Source organism: Oratosquilla oratoria, chromosome 21, assembly GCF_046742065.1.
Source record: "Oratosquilla oratoria isolate Oo_2021 chromosome 21, ASM4674206v1, whole genome shotgun sequence".
Lineage (NCBI taxonomy): Eukaryota > Metazoa > Arthropoda > Malacostraca > Stomatopoda > Squillidae > Oratosquilla > Oratosquilla oratoria.
The window spans coordinates 33,066,997-33,090,423 of record NC_134797.1 but is presented as its reverse complement, the minus strand read 5'-3'; the positions used below and the strand labels follow the sequence as shown (position 1 = coordinate 33,090,423).

Here is a 23,427-nt window from a genome sequence, read left to right as displayed (position 1 = left end):
AATGCTATGTAAAACCAAACTCCTTGCAAAAAAATCCATACAATTGTATGATCAAGACAAAATAATTTCTTCCTCTAGTAGTATAAGAAATGCCATATATACATACCGACTCAGCTGTGATGAAGAAATTCCATGGTAGGAGTGTGCCTAACCCTAGCAGGTAGAAGCAGGCATACACCAGTCCTCCCCTGTAACAAATGATAATTTGTTAGTTATGCTAAAATCATGGGGAGAAAATAAATAATAATACATACATATAGCAAGGGATTTTTCCCCATTACAAGGGAGGTAGCCAATGTCAAATGGCATAATTCCACCCCCACCCATTTCATCCTCACATACTCCACTCCCATTCACAACCCCTCCCTCTTTTCTTGGCTCCTCCTGGATGATGGATCATGTCTGCATTTTGCCCATTGGCCTGGGTCAGAAGCAATGCAGCAAGACACTGCACATCCACAGAAAGGCTGCATCATTTAACCAGCGACTCTCCCTTCTCTGTCCCCTCGTCCAGAAAAAGAGAACAAAGGGAGAAATCCCTTCAGGCTGCATCAAAATATCATTCACACATAACCACCCACTTCCTTCCATGCATCAGTGTCATCCATTTACAACCATTCTCCACTCACCCCTATCTTCTGTCTACTCCCTTCCTTCCTCAACAGATGCCCTCTTTATCAACACCACTTTTACCCCATCCATCCATATGATCCTTGGTCACCCCCTCATGTTCACTCCATCCACCTCTGCCTTCCACACTTCTTTTACTAATCTTTCTTCACACATTCTTTCCATGTGTCCAAACCATCCCCATACTCTTTCATCAACCCTATCTCCCAACTCCCTTTCCACCTTCACCTCCTCGTTTCTCACTCTATCCAGCCTTGTAACTCCTGCCATACATCTCAGATATTTCATCTCAAACACATTTAAACTCTTCCTCTCTCATGTTCCATGTTTCTGCCCCATACAGTGCTGTTGGCATAATCACCCCTTCATACAATTTCCTCTTGGCATCCATTCCCAAATGTCTATTTCTCACTTCACATTTTAATCCCCCCAGGCATTTTTACTTGCTTCTCTCAATCTACATTCTACCTCCACCTCCATTCCTCCTTTTCCCACACATGCACCCCCAAGTATCTAAAGCTATCCACTTCCTCGGGCCTCTCTCCATTAATCCTTTTTATACAAAGACTCCTATGTAAGAGTCATGAGCAGCGAGTCTTGATTATATTTATTTTGTAGTTGTAGCTGAGTGACCCCCATATGCTGTAAACTGGCTTGATAATATTTTCTGTGGTTATTAATATTCAGAGGGAAAGAGAATGAGTAGTATAGCTGTAACTTTAAATTTTATAATTCAAGTATTGTGATGCAGGATGTATAATTGTTGTGTACAGGAAAACAGTTACATAGTCCACACTGCTTTGTATTCCAGCCTGGGTGGATTTTTTTTTTTTTTTTTTTAATGATTTCCTCATCCATATATGTTACATATGGAATGTAACTCGTGTTCATTAATACTTTATATGTCTCTCATTATCATGTTTTTTTTTTCAACTGATCATCCCTAATGAATATTCCTGGATAAATTTCTCCCATTGCTTTTCTAATTATTTCATGTGCTAGTCTGTTTTGGCAAATTTCTAATTTTCCACATTTCTAAACTAAAATTCATCCCCTACTCATAAATCTTATCTAGATTGTCCTACAGTAACTTCATTTTTCAATCATTTTGGCATAATCAGGAAACAAGACAGCACAGCTGTCTATACCATTCAGCATATCAAGTACATTAATGGTGTCAGCAAAGATCCCTGTGGTACACTACTTGTTCTCTGATCTGAAGTCTCTTTATTCACCTCTGTTCACATGTATCTAACCTTTAGGAAAGCCTTTATTCATTCAAACATACTCTTTCTAGTTCCCAACATTTTCTAACTTTCATATCAATCTTCTGTGTGGCAACTTGTCAAAAGCCTTCAGCAAAATTATCTTTTTCCATTTCCATTATGATTCTTACATGGGACCAATAATGGGTACCAGCTTGTGGTGGTCCTGCAACATGGATAGCATAGAAAATCATCTCCCTGCTGCCCATTTCAAAACCCATCAACCACCTAACCTCAATCTGAAGATGCAGTCCTACAGAGCTGACAATCAGTCTCTGGACCAGACCAAAGATTTCTATAAACTTCAGTTGTATTTCTTCCTCCTTTTCACATAGATTTGGTCATAACCAGAGATTGCTTCCCTAATCCTACTACTTTCAGCTGATGATACATTTCCCACCTGAATTATTTCTCCTAATCAATAGTGCAGACTGATTGTCAACCACTTGAATATGCACCTCTAGGGCATCAGGGAAATGGTTTTCTTTGATCTCCATCTCACAGAATCAACAATTGCAGTTATCTATTGATATAAGAAAGTAAAGAACTGATATCAGAAAAGAAAAATAGCTACTGGGACTGAGAAGTGTAGACAGTGAATACACTCATTGTTAACAGGTATGGCAGGGGATGGGAAGATAAAACTAAGAGTATGAAGAAGAAGAGGAAGAATATGGAAAATAAAATAGAAGGAGAGTGAGTGAGTAAGAAAGAGAGAAGGAGAGAAGGGGAGGGGAGCGAGAGGGAGAGAGGTTTCAGGCTTGCTCGTGCGTGAAACAAAATACCCCTCACCTTATTCTCCACCATTGTAGCAATTAAAGGCAATCGAATGGAGAAGGGGAGGGTGTTACAAAGAAACCTCTCCCTCTCTTTCACTCTCTTGAAACCAGGAAGGTCTCACCAGAGTTGACTACTTTTGGTAAGGTTGTCTACAATCTCATTTGAAGGACCTCTCCAACCCTTGGAGAAGACTACTTCTATGATGGTCCAATCCTTGTAGAAGGCCCCCTCCAATTATGTTCAAATCCTTGTAAAGACCTCTCCTGGTCTTGTAAAACCCTCCATAATTTGTGGAACATCCCTCATATCCTACTCCAATCAAGTTGCAACATTCTGCAATCATGTCCCAATCCTGTTGCCTTTAGTTATGCCCCAATCCATGTGAAAAACCCTTCCAATCCTTGTAGAAAACCTTTCCAATCCTGCTCTGATCTTTGGACAGAGAACTGGCAGCACTAAGACCAGAAAGTTTATTTTCTATGGATTGATAAGACGATTTCGGCCCTGACATTGCAGTATGGGAACGAACGAGAGAGAGAGAGAGAGAGAGAGAGAGAGAGAGAGAGAGAGAGAGAGAGAGAGAGAGAGAGAGAGAGAGAGAGAGAGAGAGAGAGAGAGAGAGAGAGAGAGAGAGAGAGAGAGAGAGAGAGAGAGAGAGAGAGAGAGAGAGAGAGAGAGAGAGAGAGAGAGAGAGAGAGAGAGAGAGAGAGAGAGAGAGAGAGAGAGAGAGAGAGAGAGAGAGAGAGAGAGAGAGAAAAGAGAGAGAGAGAGAGAGAGAGAGAGAGAGAGAGAGAGAGAGAGAGAGAGAGAGAGAGAGAGAGAGAGAGAGAGAGAGAGAGAGAGAGAGAGAGAGAGAGAGAGAGAGAGAGAGAGAGAGAGAGTTGCATTTCAGCCAGAATTCATCCCCTCCCTCTTTTCGCTCCCGTGTGGGTTTCGGTTCGGAGAAGGAATGGAGGAAGAAAACTACAATATTCAAGGGAATAACGTCATCACGTACCACAGATACAAACAGAGCATAAATCGAGGTGTATGGAAAGCCAGAGATGAATAAAAATATCATGGCGACAAAAAGTACCACGCGATACGGGATTCACACGAAAATAACAGGAGCGACATTCCTCTTCAATCCGATGACGCCTGATGCTCATCTGTTTTTAACTTATTCAAAACTATTCGATTCTAAAGGAATCCTAACCTGAAGGGATTTAATTATTTTGGTTAACCACGAGAAGAGTATAAAATTTCCATTTCATTCTAGATGGCATCTAAGGGTTTCATTTAGCTGAGAGTATGCCTCTAGGAGTCTAATTCTAGAATGAAGGTGTACTTCCTGCGTGGGCGATTTAACATATTTCATAATGAGAAATCACACAGACACAAAGAATCCCACGGGCGTTGCTCCTTTCCTTAATACTACAATTAGATAAATACATTATATATGTATGTATGTATATATATAATTAAAACGACCCAGGCTTGAATCATTAAATCAGATCACAAGTCTTCGATTATTTTCTAATTTGTGACATGGTCCCACCCCACCACCACCACACCACACCCACACCTTGGCAAAGTCATGGGGACCGAACATCGTGAGAGCGCGTGCACACACGCACACACACAATTTCTACGTGTATACAACATAGCATAACTGAATGCGCTCCTACATTACATAACATACCCGTAGTTGCACTGCAAGTGTACAGAAAGGATAACATTATTTACATCTGAACTAACAGTGCACTAATTTAGATGGACAGCACTAGTACCGACCGTGAGTCTGACAACTGAAGACATGTAACAGAAAGATAAAGAAGGAAATATCTAAGACCATGATGTGCAACTGCCCCAGCACTTCCTAGCGAATTCCTGATGAGGGTATTCAAGTTGAATGAAGCCCCCAAACGGACGAGAGGGTGCCTTTGAAGCAAGTACAATGCGAATCTACGAGAGCTCTCGCCCGCCCCTTTGGATACTTCCCTTAACTGCTGCGCCACCTTATCTTCCAACCCTTCACCCCTCCCCAGTTCTCCAGAAGGTACAAGAGCCCACTAGGAGACGCCTTCGGGACCAGACTTCGATGTCAACTGTAGAGTTCGCGAAGAGCGCTTGGTTTAGGCAGACGCCGTGCTCGCACAGCCTAGGCGAGTAACGGTCACCAGCTGGAGCTATGGACAGACGCCGAATGAGGTAATGAAGATTCAGGTCATCATTTTTCAGGTAGCATTATTTTTTTTTCTCAATGTGGTTTTTATGTCTTGTACACACTACCGTGTAGTGAACAAGAAAGCAGCTCAATCGGCTTTAGAGAAATGACAACTGTGGGTGACAATTCTGTAGTCTGACAAACAGTCGACTGAATGCCATCAGCACTCGCGGGCTATTCATGAACACAACTAACACCATTAAACCACGAGACGAGGTTACAGCAGTTGCACAACCACGCGCTTGCTTGCGTCATCCCCTACGCCTACTCCACGCCAGCTCACCGTCAGGAGGGGGGCAGGGTGACCCCTTCCTGTCGTGCCAACTTCGTCGAAACCTAAGCCAGGACGGCGCCAAGCAAGGCACGTGATAAGATCGACAGGACGCGGCGGCTTGGGGCCGGCCGCGGGCGAAGAATGCCCGCGAGCCAATTGCGACCATGCGGTTTGCGTCATTACAGGGTCAGGCGATGCAACGCGGACTTAAATTAACTAATGACTTCCACTTTTATACTCGTGGATGGCTTTGCTCACCCGATACCACATCCCATACGTACAAACTGAAGGTTAACATCAGGATAAACTTATTTGTCTTGTGGGTGTGTATGACAGTGAGAGATTCACCATTGTCTTGGATCACGTATTGGACTCACGATGGACAGCAATTATACTCCCGATGAGAGCTTTGAGTTTATATTAGCCCGATATATGGGTAATGCTGACCTCTCACACACACACATAACGAACTTACTCCCCTGGGCGGGGACTCGTACTCAGATCGCTGAGTTAGCAGTCGAACGCGGTACCACTACGCTACCAAGTTATATGAGTGTTTATTTATGTGTGTGTGTGTCTGTTCGTGCGTATATTCCATGTTTGCAGGTGGTTTCAGGAACGGACGTGAAAAGTGATGGAGAAACGAGACGTATTGCTATGCTGACAAATGCAGGGATAATGACTATTGCACTAAACATGCATGTATGGGAAATGATGACGCGCAGCAAAAATGTAGGATGGAGAGAGTTGTGGAATCTGTCAATGATTAAAAATGAATTTAAGATGTGGTCGCTGAATATGGCTCCTGAAAACGTGGAAAAGGTCCATAGAAGTATTCATGGTTGTGTGCAGTATAAGGAGAGGCGGGGGGGGGGGAGAGGTGGTCACATGGGTATAGGAGATAGGATCAAATAGGATTAATAAAACTGCCGAGATGGCATGGGCACATCAAAAGGATGGACGTGTGCAGGTTGGAAGAGCTGGCTAAGGACCGAGAGAAAAGAATGAGGAGACAGAGACAAGACGATAGATAAGAGGAAAGGGGTAAGCATGGACGAGGCAGAAACCTTGGTCCAAGAAATAGAGGAATCTAGAAAGATTCGACCACCATGCGGATACTGCCCTACATTCAACATAAACACGGGTGCGCGCGCGGACACACACACAGATTACGTACAACATTGCTAAAGTACTTCTGTATTTTTTGCAGGTCACCTCCAGATGCACACAATGCCCTGTCCTTAGCTCAAGGACAACTTAGTACACCATCATGCCGAAGTGGAGTACTATAGATGTTTATACGTTTCATTGAGGTCGCGGTCATATGTAGTGGTCGTAATGGTAGTGATGATGGTGGTGTTTGGTTAAACTCATTGGGCGTACGTGCGCATGCGCAGGTCCAGTGACCAAAAATTAAGTTGGTCGACTGCCTGGTTGAGTAAAAGAGGGCGAGACTAATAAAGGAATTTATGAAAAATAGAACGGGAATAGAAGAAATTGAAAAAGAAAGTGAAAAAGACGGAGAATTTTATTCATTTACTGGGATACTCTATCCTAATACCCTCGTCCTACAATCTAGATGGCGACGTCTCAGCTGCACAATAATCTCCTGTTTGCTATAATGTATATTCTGTAAAAATAATTCGTATTTCAACATATTTTCCCGTACTCTGGACGGATTTTTAATCAAATCACATTATTTTCACCTATTAAAAAATGTACATCTTTCTCATTGCTTGTTAGGTTGCATAATCACAATTGCATTTTAATATAACTAGTATTTTCTTTAACTTTAAAAATACTTAGAATCACTTTGACACTGCAACTGTTTTAGTATAAAATTATCAGTGCGCTTAAAAATCGTTGGCTGTTTGCATTTGTTTATACAGATTCGACGATCAACTAAAGCATTTACGGGCTAACGTGAAAATATCTTCCGGACAACCTACAAAAATGAGTTAAATTAGCAAATTTACCTTTGAAAACATTCGCACGAACAAAAATAGTACATTAGAAAAAAAATCAATGTACAACACTTTGTGAAGATAACACAATAAGACGGCCAGTATCACTTTCATATTTCGATTTCCGTTTTTCATTAGTTTATCTAAGAATTTATCTATTTCATTCTTATGCTTTTTCACCCCATCCTTCCCCTTCCACCTCTATCAACTCCAGCCAGCCATTCATGCCAAGACGCCTTTCTGTGGCCGGGGATGCGTGCCAGGGAGAGCAAGCATCAACAACTAATAAACAGAATAAATACCTTGTGAGATCGAAACCTTTATTGGTACTACGTTTCGCTTGTTACAGCTTTTTCAAGTACTTGAAAAAGCTGTAACAAGCGAAACGTAGTACCAATAAAGGTTTCGATCTCACAAGGTGTTTATTCTCACAGTCTTGTCGGCTTTTGCCATTGTGATTCAACTAATAAACACCGGACTCGAACTCGGGTCATCGTCGCGTGCAGGGAGATCGAAACCAACGCGCCACAAAGTTGACTGATTATAAAGCACCAAATTTCCCATAATTTTACTCACAAATAATTTTCTCTTTTTGTAAACATATTTTTGGTCTTACTCTTATTAACCCACCCCCTCCTCTGGTCTTCAATATTCTCTACTGTTCTTCCATACGATTGTATCACTGAAGTGTTTGTTTTGGCCAAACACCCGTCGATTCCTTTTAGTTCATATGCTGAACAGGCTCGTATAACCCACACTGATCGACATTTTTTTTACCCATCCTATTCTATGTTTTACCTTCCCTCTCCTCTCCTCTCTATCTTCGTCTTCGTCAAATTTTCTTGCATGGACAGACAGAAACACGACGGCACCAGTTTCCGAGTCTATACAGATTAAGTCGTCTGACGGCAGGTGACTTAAGGTGAATGACAACCCCAGCACTCTCTGACATAGAGGTTTTACTATTCCTGTCGATAGTTGCGGGGCTTCTTTCAGGTGCATTGGGAGAGAGGGAAAGCCTGGTCGCCAGACATGCCAATAAAATAATTTTCTTCTACAGTTTTTTACCCTTATGCCGGCCAGTTTAATTCATCAGAGGAAAACCTGTCCCGCAGTTAATGCGTCCAGGACACCAGGGAAGAATGGAGGAAAGAGGTGAAGAAATGTAAAAAGGATGAGAAAGGGGAGGGGATGATAGGGGAAATCGGAGACGGAGGAGGAGGAAGAAGAGAAGGTGGAGGAGGAAGTAGAGGAAGAAGAGGAGAGGAGGTGACGGGTGAGGATGAGGAGGAAAATAGGGGAGGGCGGAAGGTGAAGGAGGCAAAGAAGAAGGAAGAGGAGGAAGGGAGTGGAAAGGAGTCGGTGATGGTGGAAGAAGATGAGAAGGAAGAGGGGCAGGAGATGAAGAAAGAAGCTGAAAAAGAAGATGGAAGCGGTGAGTAGGTCCTAGAGGAAAAGGAAGAGTAAAGGAAGAGGAACAAGATGAGTAGGAAGAATGTTAAGTGAGAGAGGAATGATGGTGGGAAAGTAGAGGAAGGGTGGAAGAGAGAAGGAAAGGGGGGTGAAAGTGGTTAATTAATATTAGAGTAATAAATCAACACTAACAAAAACACTAGGATCTTCTACAAGACTTACGCACGCTGGGAGAAACTATCCATAAACATATAAATCACGCAATCGACCGGATCCCCAATCAGACGAAAAAATAAAAAATACAATGAAATGTCAGTGTGTATGCAATGTATACACTATATATCTTTTTAATCCACCAGTTGTAACAAGACCGCGAGATGAAAGACGTCTAGAATTAAAAGATATTAATAAATCAAAATTAATTTTTGATTCCTTTCCAAATCAGCGAACAAACACACATACATATCGTGGTTCAACTAACTGGCAAAGCATCTCTAGGTACACAGAATCCTGGTTGCGGCGGTACTTCCATCGCAACGAACAAACGGCAATGCTATCGATGCAGCAAAGATTGCGTCCCCCCTCCCATCACAAGGGGAAAAACAGATGAAGACATACACATCACGTCAGTGGGTAAGTGATTCACCACCATGACCTTTGATCAAGATTAAGATTAGCGATCCGACAGTTATCGTCCTCCCGAATGAAGGTTAAGGTCCTTACACGTTTCCCAGCGTGTCTGTGTATACATGCGCAGTGTGTATGTGTTATATATGAACGTAAGTATACATACGAACATGTCTGTAACGCATGTGCTATTTGGTATGTGCCCACCCCCCACCTGGAGAAGAGAGGGTGACTTCCTATGACTGCAACCGGTCAATCACGCTTAGTTTTACTGGTACTGGAGCAAAGGTGTTTCTGCCACAGCTAAACGCCTACCATATGCTTCCTTTTGTGTGTGTGTGTGTGTGTGTGTGTGTATATATATATATATATATATATATATATATATATATAGATATATATATATATATATTATATATATATATATATATATATATATATATATATATATATATATATAATGATACTAGAAAATATGGTGGGGCATCCAAAGGAAGTGTGAACCATCGAAAAGTAACTGTTGGGATCAGACCCATGGAGTCTCTAAGATCCGTACACAGGGCATTATACAGATGTGCATACGCAATGTCCTTGCTCTCCATTTCAAAGATGTGAACGAGTCGAATAATATTAGGCCCTCCATACGTGGACAGAAAGAAAATATATAAATAAATAAACAAATAAAAATTATAATAAAAATGGAGGCTTAGGGCCTTTATTGCAGGGAAACAATGTATTTATGTCCCTAAACAGAATATATTGTGCCTTGGTGGTCTAGACAGTACAGCGTCTGGTTTCCAAGAAGTTCCTAAGAATGATGATTTTGTACTCTTCTCCAGTGCTGCTCGATGAAGTAACAAAGCTCAACCGAGACACTGAAGCATTCTTTTAACTGCAGACATAGACGCCACGCCATGTTAAAATGTCTGGGCAGGAAGCAAATCGGCAAGAAAAACGCAAACACTAAAATTTCTGACTGGCAGGAACTGAATGCTGACCTCAAAGAACTGCACATTAACAAGACTTGTCAGACATGTCAAAGCGCTGATGACTCAATACTTAGCCTCAATGTGTTACATCATACGAGTGACATCCATTAGAAATGACACAACTACATGACCAAGTTCATGCCATTTCATTCACCTTGTAAAAATTTTCTTCCATGTTGCTGTTATTAAGTATAAAAAGCATGATCTAGTTCACAAGATTCTAAAAAATACCTTTAGATCAGACATAATGACACAGTACAAAAATAAGTAATCAACGATTACAGAATCCGCTTACTAAGTAACAATCACCCGCCAAAACTTTCATCGGAAGCGTCCTACGGTACTCACATGGTTACGCGTGTGTTCATCATACTGCTAGACTTGCGTTATCGGACCAAACCGAGAAATTCTTGAAGAAAACACGATTAATGAAAATCAGGTGCAATGATTAACTCTGGGGTGAAAGACAGACCAGAACTGGCCCTCTTGCGCCCTAGCCCCCGGGAAGTGCAGACGCCAACTGAGGGATCAGCTGGCCGAACCTGATGCTCTGAGGGGACTCAGGGGAGAGTTGCCTTCTCGCAACTTGCGGTAGTAGCCGCGCACACATTCAAATCTGCATGCGTGCGTAAGTGCGTACATGCATGCGCAGGAGCACGTATTTCCCAATTGCACTATTAAGGAAAGGACCTATGCACGTGGAAGACAGCCTCATTTTCTCCAACTATCACACATAGCTTGACAGTTTACAACTGTATGTTCTATGTCCTTCAGACATTTTTACTATGACCTCGTGGCGCCCCCTCGTCCTAAACCAAACCGTCTTTTGTCAGTTTTATCCTCACCTTATAATAAGTTGAACACAGCAATCATTAAATCTCTTTCTCTTTTCTATTACAGATGGAAGGTCTAATATTCTTAGTCCCTTTTCACAAGGTTTACTTACAAGCATGGTAATCAATTTCATCGCTGCTCTTTGTAGCATCTGTTTTGTTTGTACCCTTCACTTTGCACCGAGACTACCATCGCAGCAAATTCTAATTTTGGCGGATCTATTTTTTTATCGTGTGAGTGTGTGTATACATGCATAAATGCATGTATGTGTGTGTATGTGCATTTGCCTACATATTATATACAGGAAATGAGCTAGGATCGTGGGGTTCCGTCTCTTTCTCTCCATATATCATACCTAGTTTTAAATTCGCACAAGGGGTTAATACCTTGCTTCCTGGAGTTGACGCATCTGATTCTTGGTAACCTTCGTTTATGTCGGCTTCAATAGGCTTCCATATCATCACAATGCCTTCCCGTCCCATACCAAGAGATTATCTCGCCAGTTTTACCCAAACCCTTTCACTGACCTTAACACAGCGATCAAGTCACTTCTCTTCTTTGTTTTACTGATGGCAGGTCTTAAACTCTGCTCTTTGCTGATAGGGTGTATCTGCTATTCTATGGGTCAACTTGACTGCTACTTTTAGTATTCTTTTGATCTTCACTCTGAGTAGACCCCAGCCTCCGCGCATACTCCAACATCGGGTGGATTGGATCATCTATGATTTTTTCATGACCTCTCGTTTCGTGTAATGGATCAATCCCAGATCCTCGCCGTCATAATTCATCGACGATAACCACTACACCAGCAAGGCGGGCCCGAGGGAAACGAAAAGTCGTTTCTTTCCACCTAAATGTTTATTTCGAATTCTAAATCCTCAAGCAGGGGCGAGGGGCGGAGCAAACCTGCCACATGAAAATATTACAAAGAGTCTATTTAATGTACCGTATCTAGACTGTGTTGTGTGTGTTTCACCGTAGTCTTGGATCACATACTGGACTCGTGATCGACAGCCATTACCCTGCCGAATGAGAGCCCCATGGCTCTTAGGGCCCGATCCATGAATAAAACACACACACACACACACACACACACACACACACACACACACACACGCATACAGAATAAGAAAAAAAATTCTCATGAATAGATAGATAAGCAGGTAACAAATGTGAACGTAAATAGTTGTACGAAACGGGTGAAATTAGCAAATTGTGAAAAAAAACAACGAATTTGGTTCTTTTTGGGTCGTACAAGCGTGTAAGTCATTATCAACTTAAATGAGATCCAGAAAAGTTTGTACCCGTGGGGTTCCGCAAATTGCTTCCACATACAAACACACAAACACTTTAAAGATGGAAGGGCTTTAAGAGGTCCTGAGCGTAAATTAAGAAAGAACAGAATGGCCTGGCGACAGGAAGCAAAAGAGGACGCAAGGAGGATCCTCGCCGTTTCCGGGTCGGAGCAGTTGGATCATCTCTGATGTCCTCCTCGGTGCGGCGACGAAACGTTCGCTCTCGTGCGGGTCCTCCACGACTGGGGGACAAGTTTGACCGACTGAGCAGGAGGCCGACCGGCGGGGACAAGAAATGCAGACGACAAGACTCGCCGGTCGGCCTGGATCGCTGGAAAGGAACAAGAAGAAGGATATCTCAAGGAGGTCGGTCGGCCTGGACATCATCGGAAAGGAACGAGGCCGACCGACCGGGGAAAAAGGAAGATATAGCGGAAAGGATTGGAAGCCGACCGGTAAGGAAAGTGAACAAGAAAAGTAAAGAAAACCGGTCGGCTGGGATAGTCGAAAAGAAGACATGAAGAGCACAGGAGGACGGTCGACCAAGGAAGAGTATAAAGAATCGAGGTCGGCCGTCCGGGTAAGCTGGAAAGTTACACAGAATGGAAACCAAAGGAGGTCGGCTGGCAGAGAATGCGTAAAGGAACGATGCCAGCCGACCGGGTAAGAGGATAAGATATAGCTAGTTGGAATGGAGGTCAGCCGGTCGGCAGGGAAAGGAAAGAAAGAAAAAGGATTTGAAGCCGACCGGTTGACCGGGAGCTCTCCCTCAGCTGAATAATAAAGTCTTCTGACGCTGACCAGAACGAAAATACATAAGAAGTGCAGAAGAAGGGACGAATAGTGGAAATTAAAGTTTTTTTTTTCTACGTAGAGATTAGTTTTCAACCATAAAAGGATGCTGAGTTACTCTGGACCGTAGGGGTGTCAATAAATGAGGATCAGAATTGCTTTTTAGCTTCGAATACTTGCCGATAGAATTGCTTGTCTCGGTTGTAACGATCATTGGAATAAAATCACAACTTTTACATATTTTATCCAAAAATAAGTATTCTAATAAGTAATAGATATATGATTAATGATAATAAACGATATAAAATAAATATATAGATATATATGTTTTATATATAAGAAGAAAATGTCATGAATAGATAGATAAGTAGGTTATGTGATTGTGGTTGTAAGAAATAGATGAAATTAGCAAATGATAAAAAAAAAAAAAAAAAAAAAAAAAAAGGGATCTTGTTGGTCGAACCGTTGAAGTCATTATTAAGTTGAATGAGAACCAGAAATGTTTGTACTCGTGGGGATCCGCAAATTACACACACATATAGGGATGGAATTATTTCAACATCTCTGCACTGCGAGCCGGGACCCAAACTCTCATGGGCAAGGGTTTGTGTGCTCTCCTTTGGGAGGGTAATGGCTGTAGATCACAAGCCCAACACGTGGTCTAAGGTCATGATGAATCACACACACCACACAAGCACACACACACACAAGCACACACACACACACACACACACACACACACACACACACACACGGTTCGACGGCGCAATGGTAGCGTTCGCAACTGCTAACCCAGCGGTCCGAGTTCGAATCCCGCCCAGGACTGAAATTTCAGTATCGCTGCGCTGCGAGCCGTTATTCCAACTCTCGTGGGTGGGGACGTGTATGTGGGTGTGTGAGGTCACAGCATTACCCATAGATCGGTCATATACGAGCTCTGAGCTCTCTTCTGGAGGGTAGTAGCTGTCGATCACGAGTCCAACACGGAATTATGTGCTGCGATGTTTTTTGAAGCCCTGGGTGGGAATCGAATTCGTGGCCGTTGAGTTCACAGTCGGAGGCATTATCACTACACCAGCAAGCCGCGCTCGCGTTTGTGCGTGTGTGTGTACATGGGTGTGTGTGCATGTATGTGTATTTACCTAATTGTTGTATACAGGAAGGGAACATCGCTCTTACTCTCAAATTTATCATACCTAGCTTCAAATTCATGTGTGGTTCCTTACTTTCTAATTATCATAGTTTAGTTCATGCATTGTTCCAGCTTGTGCGCGTGTGTGTGTACGTGCGCATACGTGTGTGTGTGATGGGGGGTGGGGGTTGCACTGCTCCTCTCAGTTCTAAAACTGACTGCAAGAGGAATGCCGCTTCCCAAGTGTCACCCTCCCACCCAACACACGCACACACAAATATATATATATATATATATATATATATATATATATATATGCATACATATATATATATATGCATACATATATATATATATGCATACATATATATATATATATTATATATATATGCGTATATGTATACATACTGTCAGTATATACTAGACGCAAGCACGTGTGCGTGATATGCCATGGGCTTGGATTACGTGCTGGATTCGTGATCGACAATTTTGACCCTCCAGGATAAAAACTCCATAGCTCATATAGGTAACGCTGTGACATTACACACAACCCAACTCTTTCCCTAAGGAAGAGGGTGACTGTTTGTAGTGTTGTGATGCAAGCTCTGGGCGAGGACAGAACTTAGACCACTGAGTTAGCAGTCCAAGGCGGTAGTGCTACACCAACTCGGGGAATGAAATGAAGCAGCTTGTATTTAAAAAAAAAAAAAAAAAAAAAAAAAAAAAAAAAAAAAACGAATCGTCAAGGGTAGTTTGTTTCGTTTTACTAAATATTCAGGAAAACTCAGTTTTTAGGATTTTGATGTGGTACGCGGTTCATGGCCCTAGGAAGTGGGGGACAAAGGGATAAGGGGATGGGGGGAACTCTCTGAGCACTCGGGCAGATGAACCTGCACGTTGTTGTTTCCCCATTTTACAAAGTAAAGGATTACTCTTTGAACAAGACTCTGTCGAAATGCTACAGCATACGGTCACTCTCGTCCTGTGTGGTTCTTCTCTCCCCGTCATTCTTCAAGAGCATGTGTGTACGTATGTTTACATGTATGTTATGTACGTGTGTACGTATGCATATATGCATATGTCCATGTGAGCATCTACCTAAAACTATTTTCTGAGAGTTTCAAAGAAATAGCTCTATTTACAGAAAATTTCGAAGAAATAGCTCAAACACCTAACAGTCTTTTGCTTTTGGGTCAGTCAGATGACCCTTTCAGTGCCGGGTATTGGCACACTCTTCCTCTCGCGACAATGCCACTTCTTCATTCATATCCTTGGCACCTCTTCCGTGCCAGGTGGTCCCTTTTCTTTTATTCTAGCTGCCGCCAGGCGATTTCATTCACCTCTGCGTTGTCCCCTTGGTAGCGAGAGAACTACACTGTGATTTCGTATGGGCCATATGGTGTGTGAATAACAACAACAATAACAACAACAACAATAATAAGATAACAATAATAATAATAATAAATAATAATCAAATAATAATAATAATAATAATAATAATCGGTGTGTGTATGTGTGTGTTTGTCTGTCTGTGTGTGTGTGTGTGTGTGTGTGTGTGTGTGTGTGTGTGTGTGTTTGTGTGTGTGTGTGTATGCATGTGTCTTCCATTTCTAGAACCTCCGCCAGTGATTGGAACTCTAGTTACCTTGTTCTCTCGCCAAACGATGCAGCTGGTCGCCCCAGTGTGCATCTGTCTGGCTGGGTCAGACAACGCTTCTGCCGGAAATATATGTTTCATCAGTTTGCTGTTGTATTTGCGATCATATTTTCTAGAACATTTTTCTATATTCTACTTCCCTTACACTTTATACGTAACCTTTCCCTACGATAGTGTTCGCTATAACATTCTTTTATTACCATTTATACTTGTAAAATATAACGGCGTAAACTCACACACAGTCGACTCGATAGCGCGGTTGGTAGAGTTTCCGGCTGCCACTATGGAGGACCGGGTTCGTATCTCGCCCGGGGCTGAAGAAATTTCAGTATCGCTGCGCTCCGAGTCGTCACTCCAACTCTCGTGGGTGGGAAGTTGGGGTAGTGTGTGCATGTACGGTCACAGCATTACCCATAGAACGGTCATGTATGAGCTCTGAGTTCTCTTCATAATATATATATATGCTGTCTTTTTTATTCTTCACATGATCTTAGCATATAATATTTTTATTTCGTTTCATTTTACAAGCACAAATGGAACAAATGGGAATGAAGGAATGTTTCATGCTGCGAACACCACCGCGGCGAATGGGTACGGATAGGAAGTATGAAGGATAAGAAATAGAAATGTTATCGCAAATGCATCCGCAGACTATGGAATGCAATCACGGGTTAAGAGTCATTCTGGCAGCTGCACAGTGGGACGACCAGCTGCATTGCCTGGCGAGATATCAAGAGAACAGATCAACCAGAACTGTGATATTGTCCCTATTATATAGAAGCGCTGGTAACTGCCGAGGAAGTATTGTAGTATTCCACAGGCTTATCGTTTTCGATCTTTTCTATGACACCACTAGCTTCTTTGCTGTTTCACATTTTTTGTTAAACCAGTCTTTTAGCCATTTTCCCTATTAACCCTAAAAACATATTTGTCCAGACACAAGTTGTGTATGTTTTTAAATACCTCCCATTTCTTCTCAATTTCGTTAGCATTTATAAATTCGCCCTCATATGTTTTGTAAAATCATCAAACCTAGGAAATATGTCTTCATGAAGTTTAATTGCCTAGTTTGTATGGTTCATTTCTCGTCCTTATATCTTCCGACGGGAATTCAAACGGTACACGGTCATTCTTTCCTATAGGACACATAAACTTCAAAGACTCAATAATATCAAGTTCCTTAGGGAGTAGCAGGTCTTGTCTTGCTCGAGTGTCTTCTCTTAAACTCGTGTCGCATCTTTTCTTTGGCGGAGTGGCGTCTGAGCACTTGGTCTCTCTTTCTGTGTGTGTGTGTGTGTGTGTGTGTGTGTGTGTGTGTGTGTGTGTGTGTGTGTGTGTGTGTGTGTGTGTGTGTATGTGTGTGTGCGTGTGTTTCTAGATATACATACATATATATAAAATGTTTAAAAGAACCGATGTAAGACATACATGCTATCTATCGTTCCATCCGTCCGTCCGTTCCTCTCTCTCTCTCCCTTTCTCCCCTTAGGTGTGGTATTGATCACGAGGATAGAAACTCTAGTTGTTCCCGACAGTGTTCCAGTGCTACTTGCCGCATGGTCGGATTGTTGGCGAGCAAGCCAGCTCCCAACTAGATATCTTCCCAGTTAGAAGTGTGTGTGTGATGGACATCCAAATATCTGAAAGCATATCTACGTTCCGCATATTGGTTACTGCATTCCAGTTGATAAGCGTGTGAAACCATTAAGCTGGCCACACACGTGCAGTTTAAACTGACAGTTACAACCGTTCAGTTATAACTGTCAGTTGAAACTGCACGTGTATGGGTATCTCAGTATCACTGAGATACCCACACACGTGCAGTTTCAACTGACAGTTATAACTGAACGGTTGTAACTGTCAGTTTAAACTGTACGTGTGTGGCCGGCCTTAGAAATGGCGTCGGCGTGTGAGTGACGCGACGCGACGCCTCCTTCACCCACCCGGAGTATGAACCCCCACCACCACTCCCTACTCATCTAATCAAAATAGGTTATGAAGCAACCGCTCTCTACTCATTCCTAATTTTTCCACCTTCTCTTTCCTGGTCGACAGATATTCCTCTTGTATCCCGTGCCTCCTTCACCCTATCCATCCATCTCATTCTCGGTCTTCCTCTTAAACTCACTCCAACCACCTATGCTTTCCACGGTTTCTTTGCTAGTCTTGCCTTCTACTCTTTTCACATGCCCAAACTATCTCACACTCACTCCGTAGAATCCATTATTACATTTATTAAACTGACATTTAAATCTTTGTTTTGTTCATTATTATCTTACGATAAAGTCCCTTTGACAATGTACTTTTCCGATGCCATTATATTTCCTACTTTGGACTACTCACCGTAAAGGAGAGGGAGAGAGAGAAAAAGAAGTAAATTCGCAGAATTCATTGGCCACAAAAGCAAGACTAGGGGTACGTGCACAGAGAACACTGGTTTTCTCGCTCGAGGAACCAGTGCCGACTGGTGCGGACCCAAGCTAGTTTTCGGCGCTGGTGGATGATCACAGAGGACGCGGGTAGTCTGTTCCGACCAGCGTGTTTGTCACTGTCAATTGTGATTTGTGATTTGTCAAGCTCATCGTTTGATGATGAGTTAATATTGCTCGAGAGTACTCGTGTAAAACTGAATAGGAAAAAAAAGGAGGAATACGTTTAATAAATCGCCAAGGAAAACAGTATGGAGGATACAATTTTTTGTGACCTGAAAAGGGGCTCAAAAAGTTTTTTTTAACATACACGGATGAACAAAGATACATTTGACTACATATAAAAGTATCGCTTGGGAAAGACATGGTGTAACTGGCACAGGTAGCCTACTCTACCAGAATAAAATGTATGTGTGTTTTGCATAACACCATTATAAACTGAGAGGGAATTGAACACAATCTGACGGAGACTGCTAAAATCGTATCCATTGTCCAGGAAGACCAGCCAATGAAGAAAAGAATGTTAGTCAAATTTTCTATTTTTACCGAATCATCCTTTCGTATATATGAGCAAAAATAAAGAAGGTCCATTTGAAATCTGTGTTGGATTAGTTTTTTTTTTTTCCTTTGTTCTTGTACAGTACATCTAAATACTATTAAAACACACAAAATAAAATATATTACTCATCACTGCTAAATACTAGTTTAACATATCTTTATAATTCACTGCACTCTTGTCGAGACGTGTTCAGATATACAAATGTATATAATATATATATATATATATGTGTGTGCGTGTGTGTGTGTGTGTGTGTGTGTGATATGTATATATATATATACATATATATATATATATATATATATGTGTGTGTGTATGAATATATGTATATATATAAATATATACATACATATATACAGTATATACATATATCATACACACACACACACACATATATATATATATATATATATATATATATATATATATGTGTGTGTGTGTGTGTGTGTGTGTGTGTGTACACACATACATATAAGATGCTTCAACTACCAACCCACATAAACAGGACTACACACACACACAACTTCACAGTTGCTGACTTCTGCCCAGTTTGTCAAAGACAATCCTGTTTGAATGAAGCTTTTTTTTTTTTTTTTATCCCAGAATGGTTTCCCAAATACTTTACTAAAAAGTAATTCTATGCCCATCTTGCCAGACTCGCGCGTTATTTTTATATATATATATATATTTTTTTTTTTTTGTAGATGGAAGGTACCAAATAAGATCTCGTGCACACGTGCGCCATGTTTACACACACACACACACACACACACACACACACACACACGCACATACACACACATACCATACACAAACAAGGGGACATGAAAAGAAACTCAAAAAGGATACTTATAGAAAATATCTGAAAAAAAAAGTTTTCCACACGGAGTGGTGGATGTCTGGAACAAATTGGACGAAAAAATAGTGTGTGCAAACACCATACAAGAATTTAAAAACCAACTAGATGCTGAAAGATACAAAGACGGGTTACTACGAGCACAGCTCCCCTTCCCGTATAATACAACTAGGTAAATACTAGGTAAATACACACACAAACACACACACGCACGCTGAAATACCTACAGGCACACATACACATATTCATACATACACACACACACACACACGGCTGAATTAATTTCAGTATCGCTGCGCTTCGAGTCGTTAGTCCAAATCTCGAGGCGGGGAGTTGGGTGTGTGTGTGTGCATGTAAGGTCACAACATTACACATAGATCGGTCATACGAGCTCTGAGCTCTCTTCTGGGAGGGAAATAACTGTCGATCACGAGTCCAACCCGTGATCCAAAGACCAAGGTGAACACACGCACACACACACACACACACTCACACTCGGTGGCATAGTTGGTAAAGCGCTGAACTGGGAAGCAGAAATGCTCCCAGCACCCAGTTCGAATCCTGCCCAGGGCCGAAATTATTTCGGTATCGCTGTGCCTCGGGTCGTTACTCTGACTCTCGTGGGCGGGGAGTTGGGTGTGTGTGTGTGTGCAAGGTCATAGCATTACCCATAGATCGGACCTACGAGCTCTGAGCTCTCTTCCAGGAGGGAAATAGCTGTCGATCACGAGTCCAACACGTGATCCAAAGACTAAGTGAATACACACACACACACACACACACACACACACACACACATTGTCAAACTCGCGCGAATTCATCAGGCAGGAATGGTCCGGAGGAATCAGAAGAACTGATTAACGCTGGCTAATGGCGCCAACACGCTCGAACCTGCTTCCTCTATGCACACTTACAAATATGTATGGTGTAATTCTAGGCGCAGGTTGGCGCTGGTTCCTCGCACGAGAAAGCAAGTGTTCTCTGTGGACGTCCTCTTAGTTCGCATACAGTGTGTACGAGTTTGTATGTATTACATTCATAAAGAATCATGCATACGTACGAATATACCAGCGTGCATGTGTACATAGACACAAGTGCACTTACAAATATCCCAAGATATGCAGGCATTCACACAAACTTATACAATTTCGCCTGCCTTATCTCAAGGATATACGCCTATACAAATGACACCCATACAGTGTGGTAAAGTGAAACAATGCCTATACAAATCAATCGACTATTGTTTTGAATTATTTTACTATGCGGTCAATATATACATAATGACCGCATAATACAATACTCCCCCTTTAAGTCCACCCGCATGCGTACGTTCACGCACACTGAAAAAGAAATAAAAGTGGTGCCCTTCATATCGGCCTGGACGTCCATGGCTGCTTGGTTCCGACATGAAAACCAATTAAGCCAATTGCCCTCCACGGAGACACTCTGGGTTCTACAGTATCTCCCTTTATGTCATCTGACCAGGCCCGTCCAGCTACAGGAATTGTAGCCCCCCTACTACGCTTTCACATGAAACAAAAATATAAACGTGAACTTTGCTAGCCGGCATGATAACTCATCTGTCGACTTGGAGATGCGAGCAGACGACATAATTTACGCGCCAACGGAAGAAGAAAGTCGAAGCTTGTTTGTTTGCGTGGAAGCTGACCCTGAACAGATGACAAAATCTCAACGGACAAAAACCAAATCTGCATAGCAGACAAAAACCCAACCTAAAGTAACCTAACGTAACCTACTCATTGGGTTTTTGTCCGTTGGGGTATTGTCCGTTCATCGCTGACTCTACCCCCATGGCCTTCATCTGACAGTCCTTGGCCTTGATTTAACTTCTGCAGAGGAAGCCTACCATATGTACAATCGTCGTCTACAGTTTTGAAAAAAAAAAAAAAAAACGCTCGACTGTTTCCACTATTCAAATACCAAGTTCGTTGCCGATTACTTCTTTGCCTGTTTCTATATTAGTGTTTCCCTTGCATCATATAAATTTCTTTCGCAAAGAAAGTTTTTTGAACATTGTGACACACTTTATATTATGATAATATTTATCGCATCTTTATCGATTTCCATTGCGGCCGATAAACTACTCTAGGTATTGCATAAACCGATTGTTCCCAAAAATTTGGGACTACTTTCCCGACCCCTTTATCTCCCATGTCTTATCATCTGCACCCCGCCCTTCCTCACACGCGCGCGCACACACACACACACACACACACACACACACACACACATCTTTAGGTCAACTGCAATTTAGGAAAAATTCTCTAACACAGAAGTGTGCAGCCTTTCTAGGAAAAGAGCTCAGAGCTCGTATATGACCGATCTATTGGTAATGCTGTGACCTTACACGCACGCACACACACACCTCCCCGCCCACGAGCGTTGGAGTAACGACTCGCATCGCAGCGATACTAAAATTATTCCAACCCTGGGTGGGATTCGACCCCGGACCGCCGTAGTGGCACGAGTCCCGCGCGCGCGTGTGTGTGCGTGCGCGTGTACACATACAAATAAAAGTAAACAATTGCACAATGGCGGGAGTGAATAAAGGGCAGTTTCCCAAGTGATTGAGGAATTATGTCCAGTAAAGACAATCATAATTTCAAAAGGAAGCATGACAAGGACTACTGATTAACAAAGTAGCATTGAATAAATCACGAACGATACCGAAAACACACGTACAATCTATGGCCTATAAAATGTAGCAGGGTAAGCTCATTGTTCAATAAGATAAACATGGTTTGGGCGATCAGTCAATCAACTGAGACACTTTCCACGCCCCGTGATGTCCTTTACAAAAATATATATATATATATATATATATATATATATATATATATATATATATATATATATATATATATATAATATATATATATATAATATATGTATTGTATATATATATATATATATATATTGTATATATATATATTGTATATATATTATATATATATATATATACATATATATATATCGAATTGCAAAACGATCGGTTCTTTACTGTGATTCATTGTTGTATTACTTATGAAAGCTATTCATTTCCGCTCTCCCTCTCTCTCGCTCTTTCTCTTTTGTAGGGAGAGTGACAACAAAAATGACGGCTTCCAAGTTTATATACATCCTCTTCAACGTAGTCATCATTATGGTGAGACATCTAAATGGCTACTGCGAAGACCCCTTGCCTGAAAAGGTCCTAGAACTGTCGCGACCCCATTCAGAATACCCTGTGGGTTGTTCCTCGTACGAAGAAAACGTCAGATTCATCATCTTGCAGAGAGCAAGAGACATTCCACTTGTAGGTCTCACAAAGGAGGAGATTGCAAGAGACCATAAGGCCTCTTAACACAAACAATTATTTCACCACTCGCTACATGGTAAGCCATTTCTTTCCTATTTCCTTCTTAAACCTAAAAATATCCAATCTAAATCTATTACTACGAGTCCTGCCCTGCTGTCTTAATATGATGACCTTGCCTGCATCACTCTTGAGGGTGTAGACATCAGAGATGAGTACTCTGTCTACTCTAAGGATTGGTATTTTTTCTCAACTTGCCCTCTCGTGCGGTCGGCATTTACGTTCATTTAGTTGGGAAGACTAAGTCAGCTCCCTCTAATCTATAGATTAATTACGGTCAAACACGGAAACTCCTTCATATGTGCTTCGATGATACAGGTGGTAAGCATCGTGTACACACACACACACT

General features: G+C 41.8%; 1 protein-coding gene across 6 annotated transcripts in view; it reads right to left on the bottom strand.

Moving 5' to 3' along the window:
* The window catches only part of LOC143036840 (equilibrative nucleoside transporter 1-like), a 137,192-nt gene that overhangs the window by 29,397 nt on the left and 84,368 nt on the right, over nt 1-23,427 (bottom strand). For 5 of the 6 annotated variants that reach the window (XM_076204655.1, XM_076204660.1, XM_076204658.1 and 2 more), the window contains one exon: nt 107-188. In XM_076204655.1, the coding sequence (XP_076060770.1) occupies nt 107-188 (82 nt within the window). Of the gene's footprint in view, nt 1-106; nt 189-10,496; nt 10,712-23,427 lie in introns of those variants that run through there. The other variant, XM_076204659.1, reaches the window with a different exon arrangement.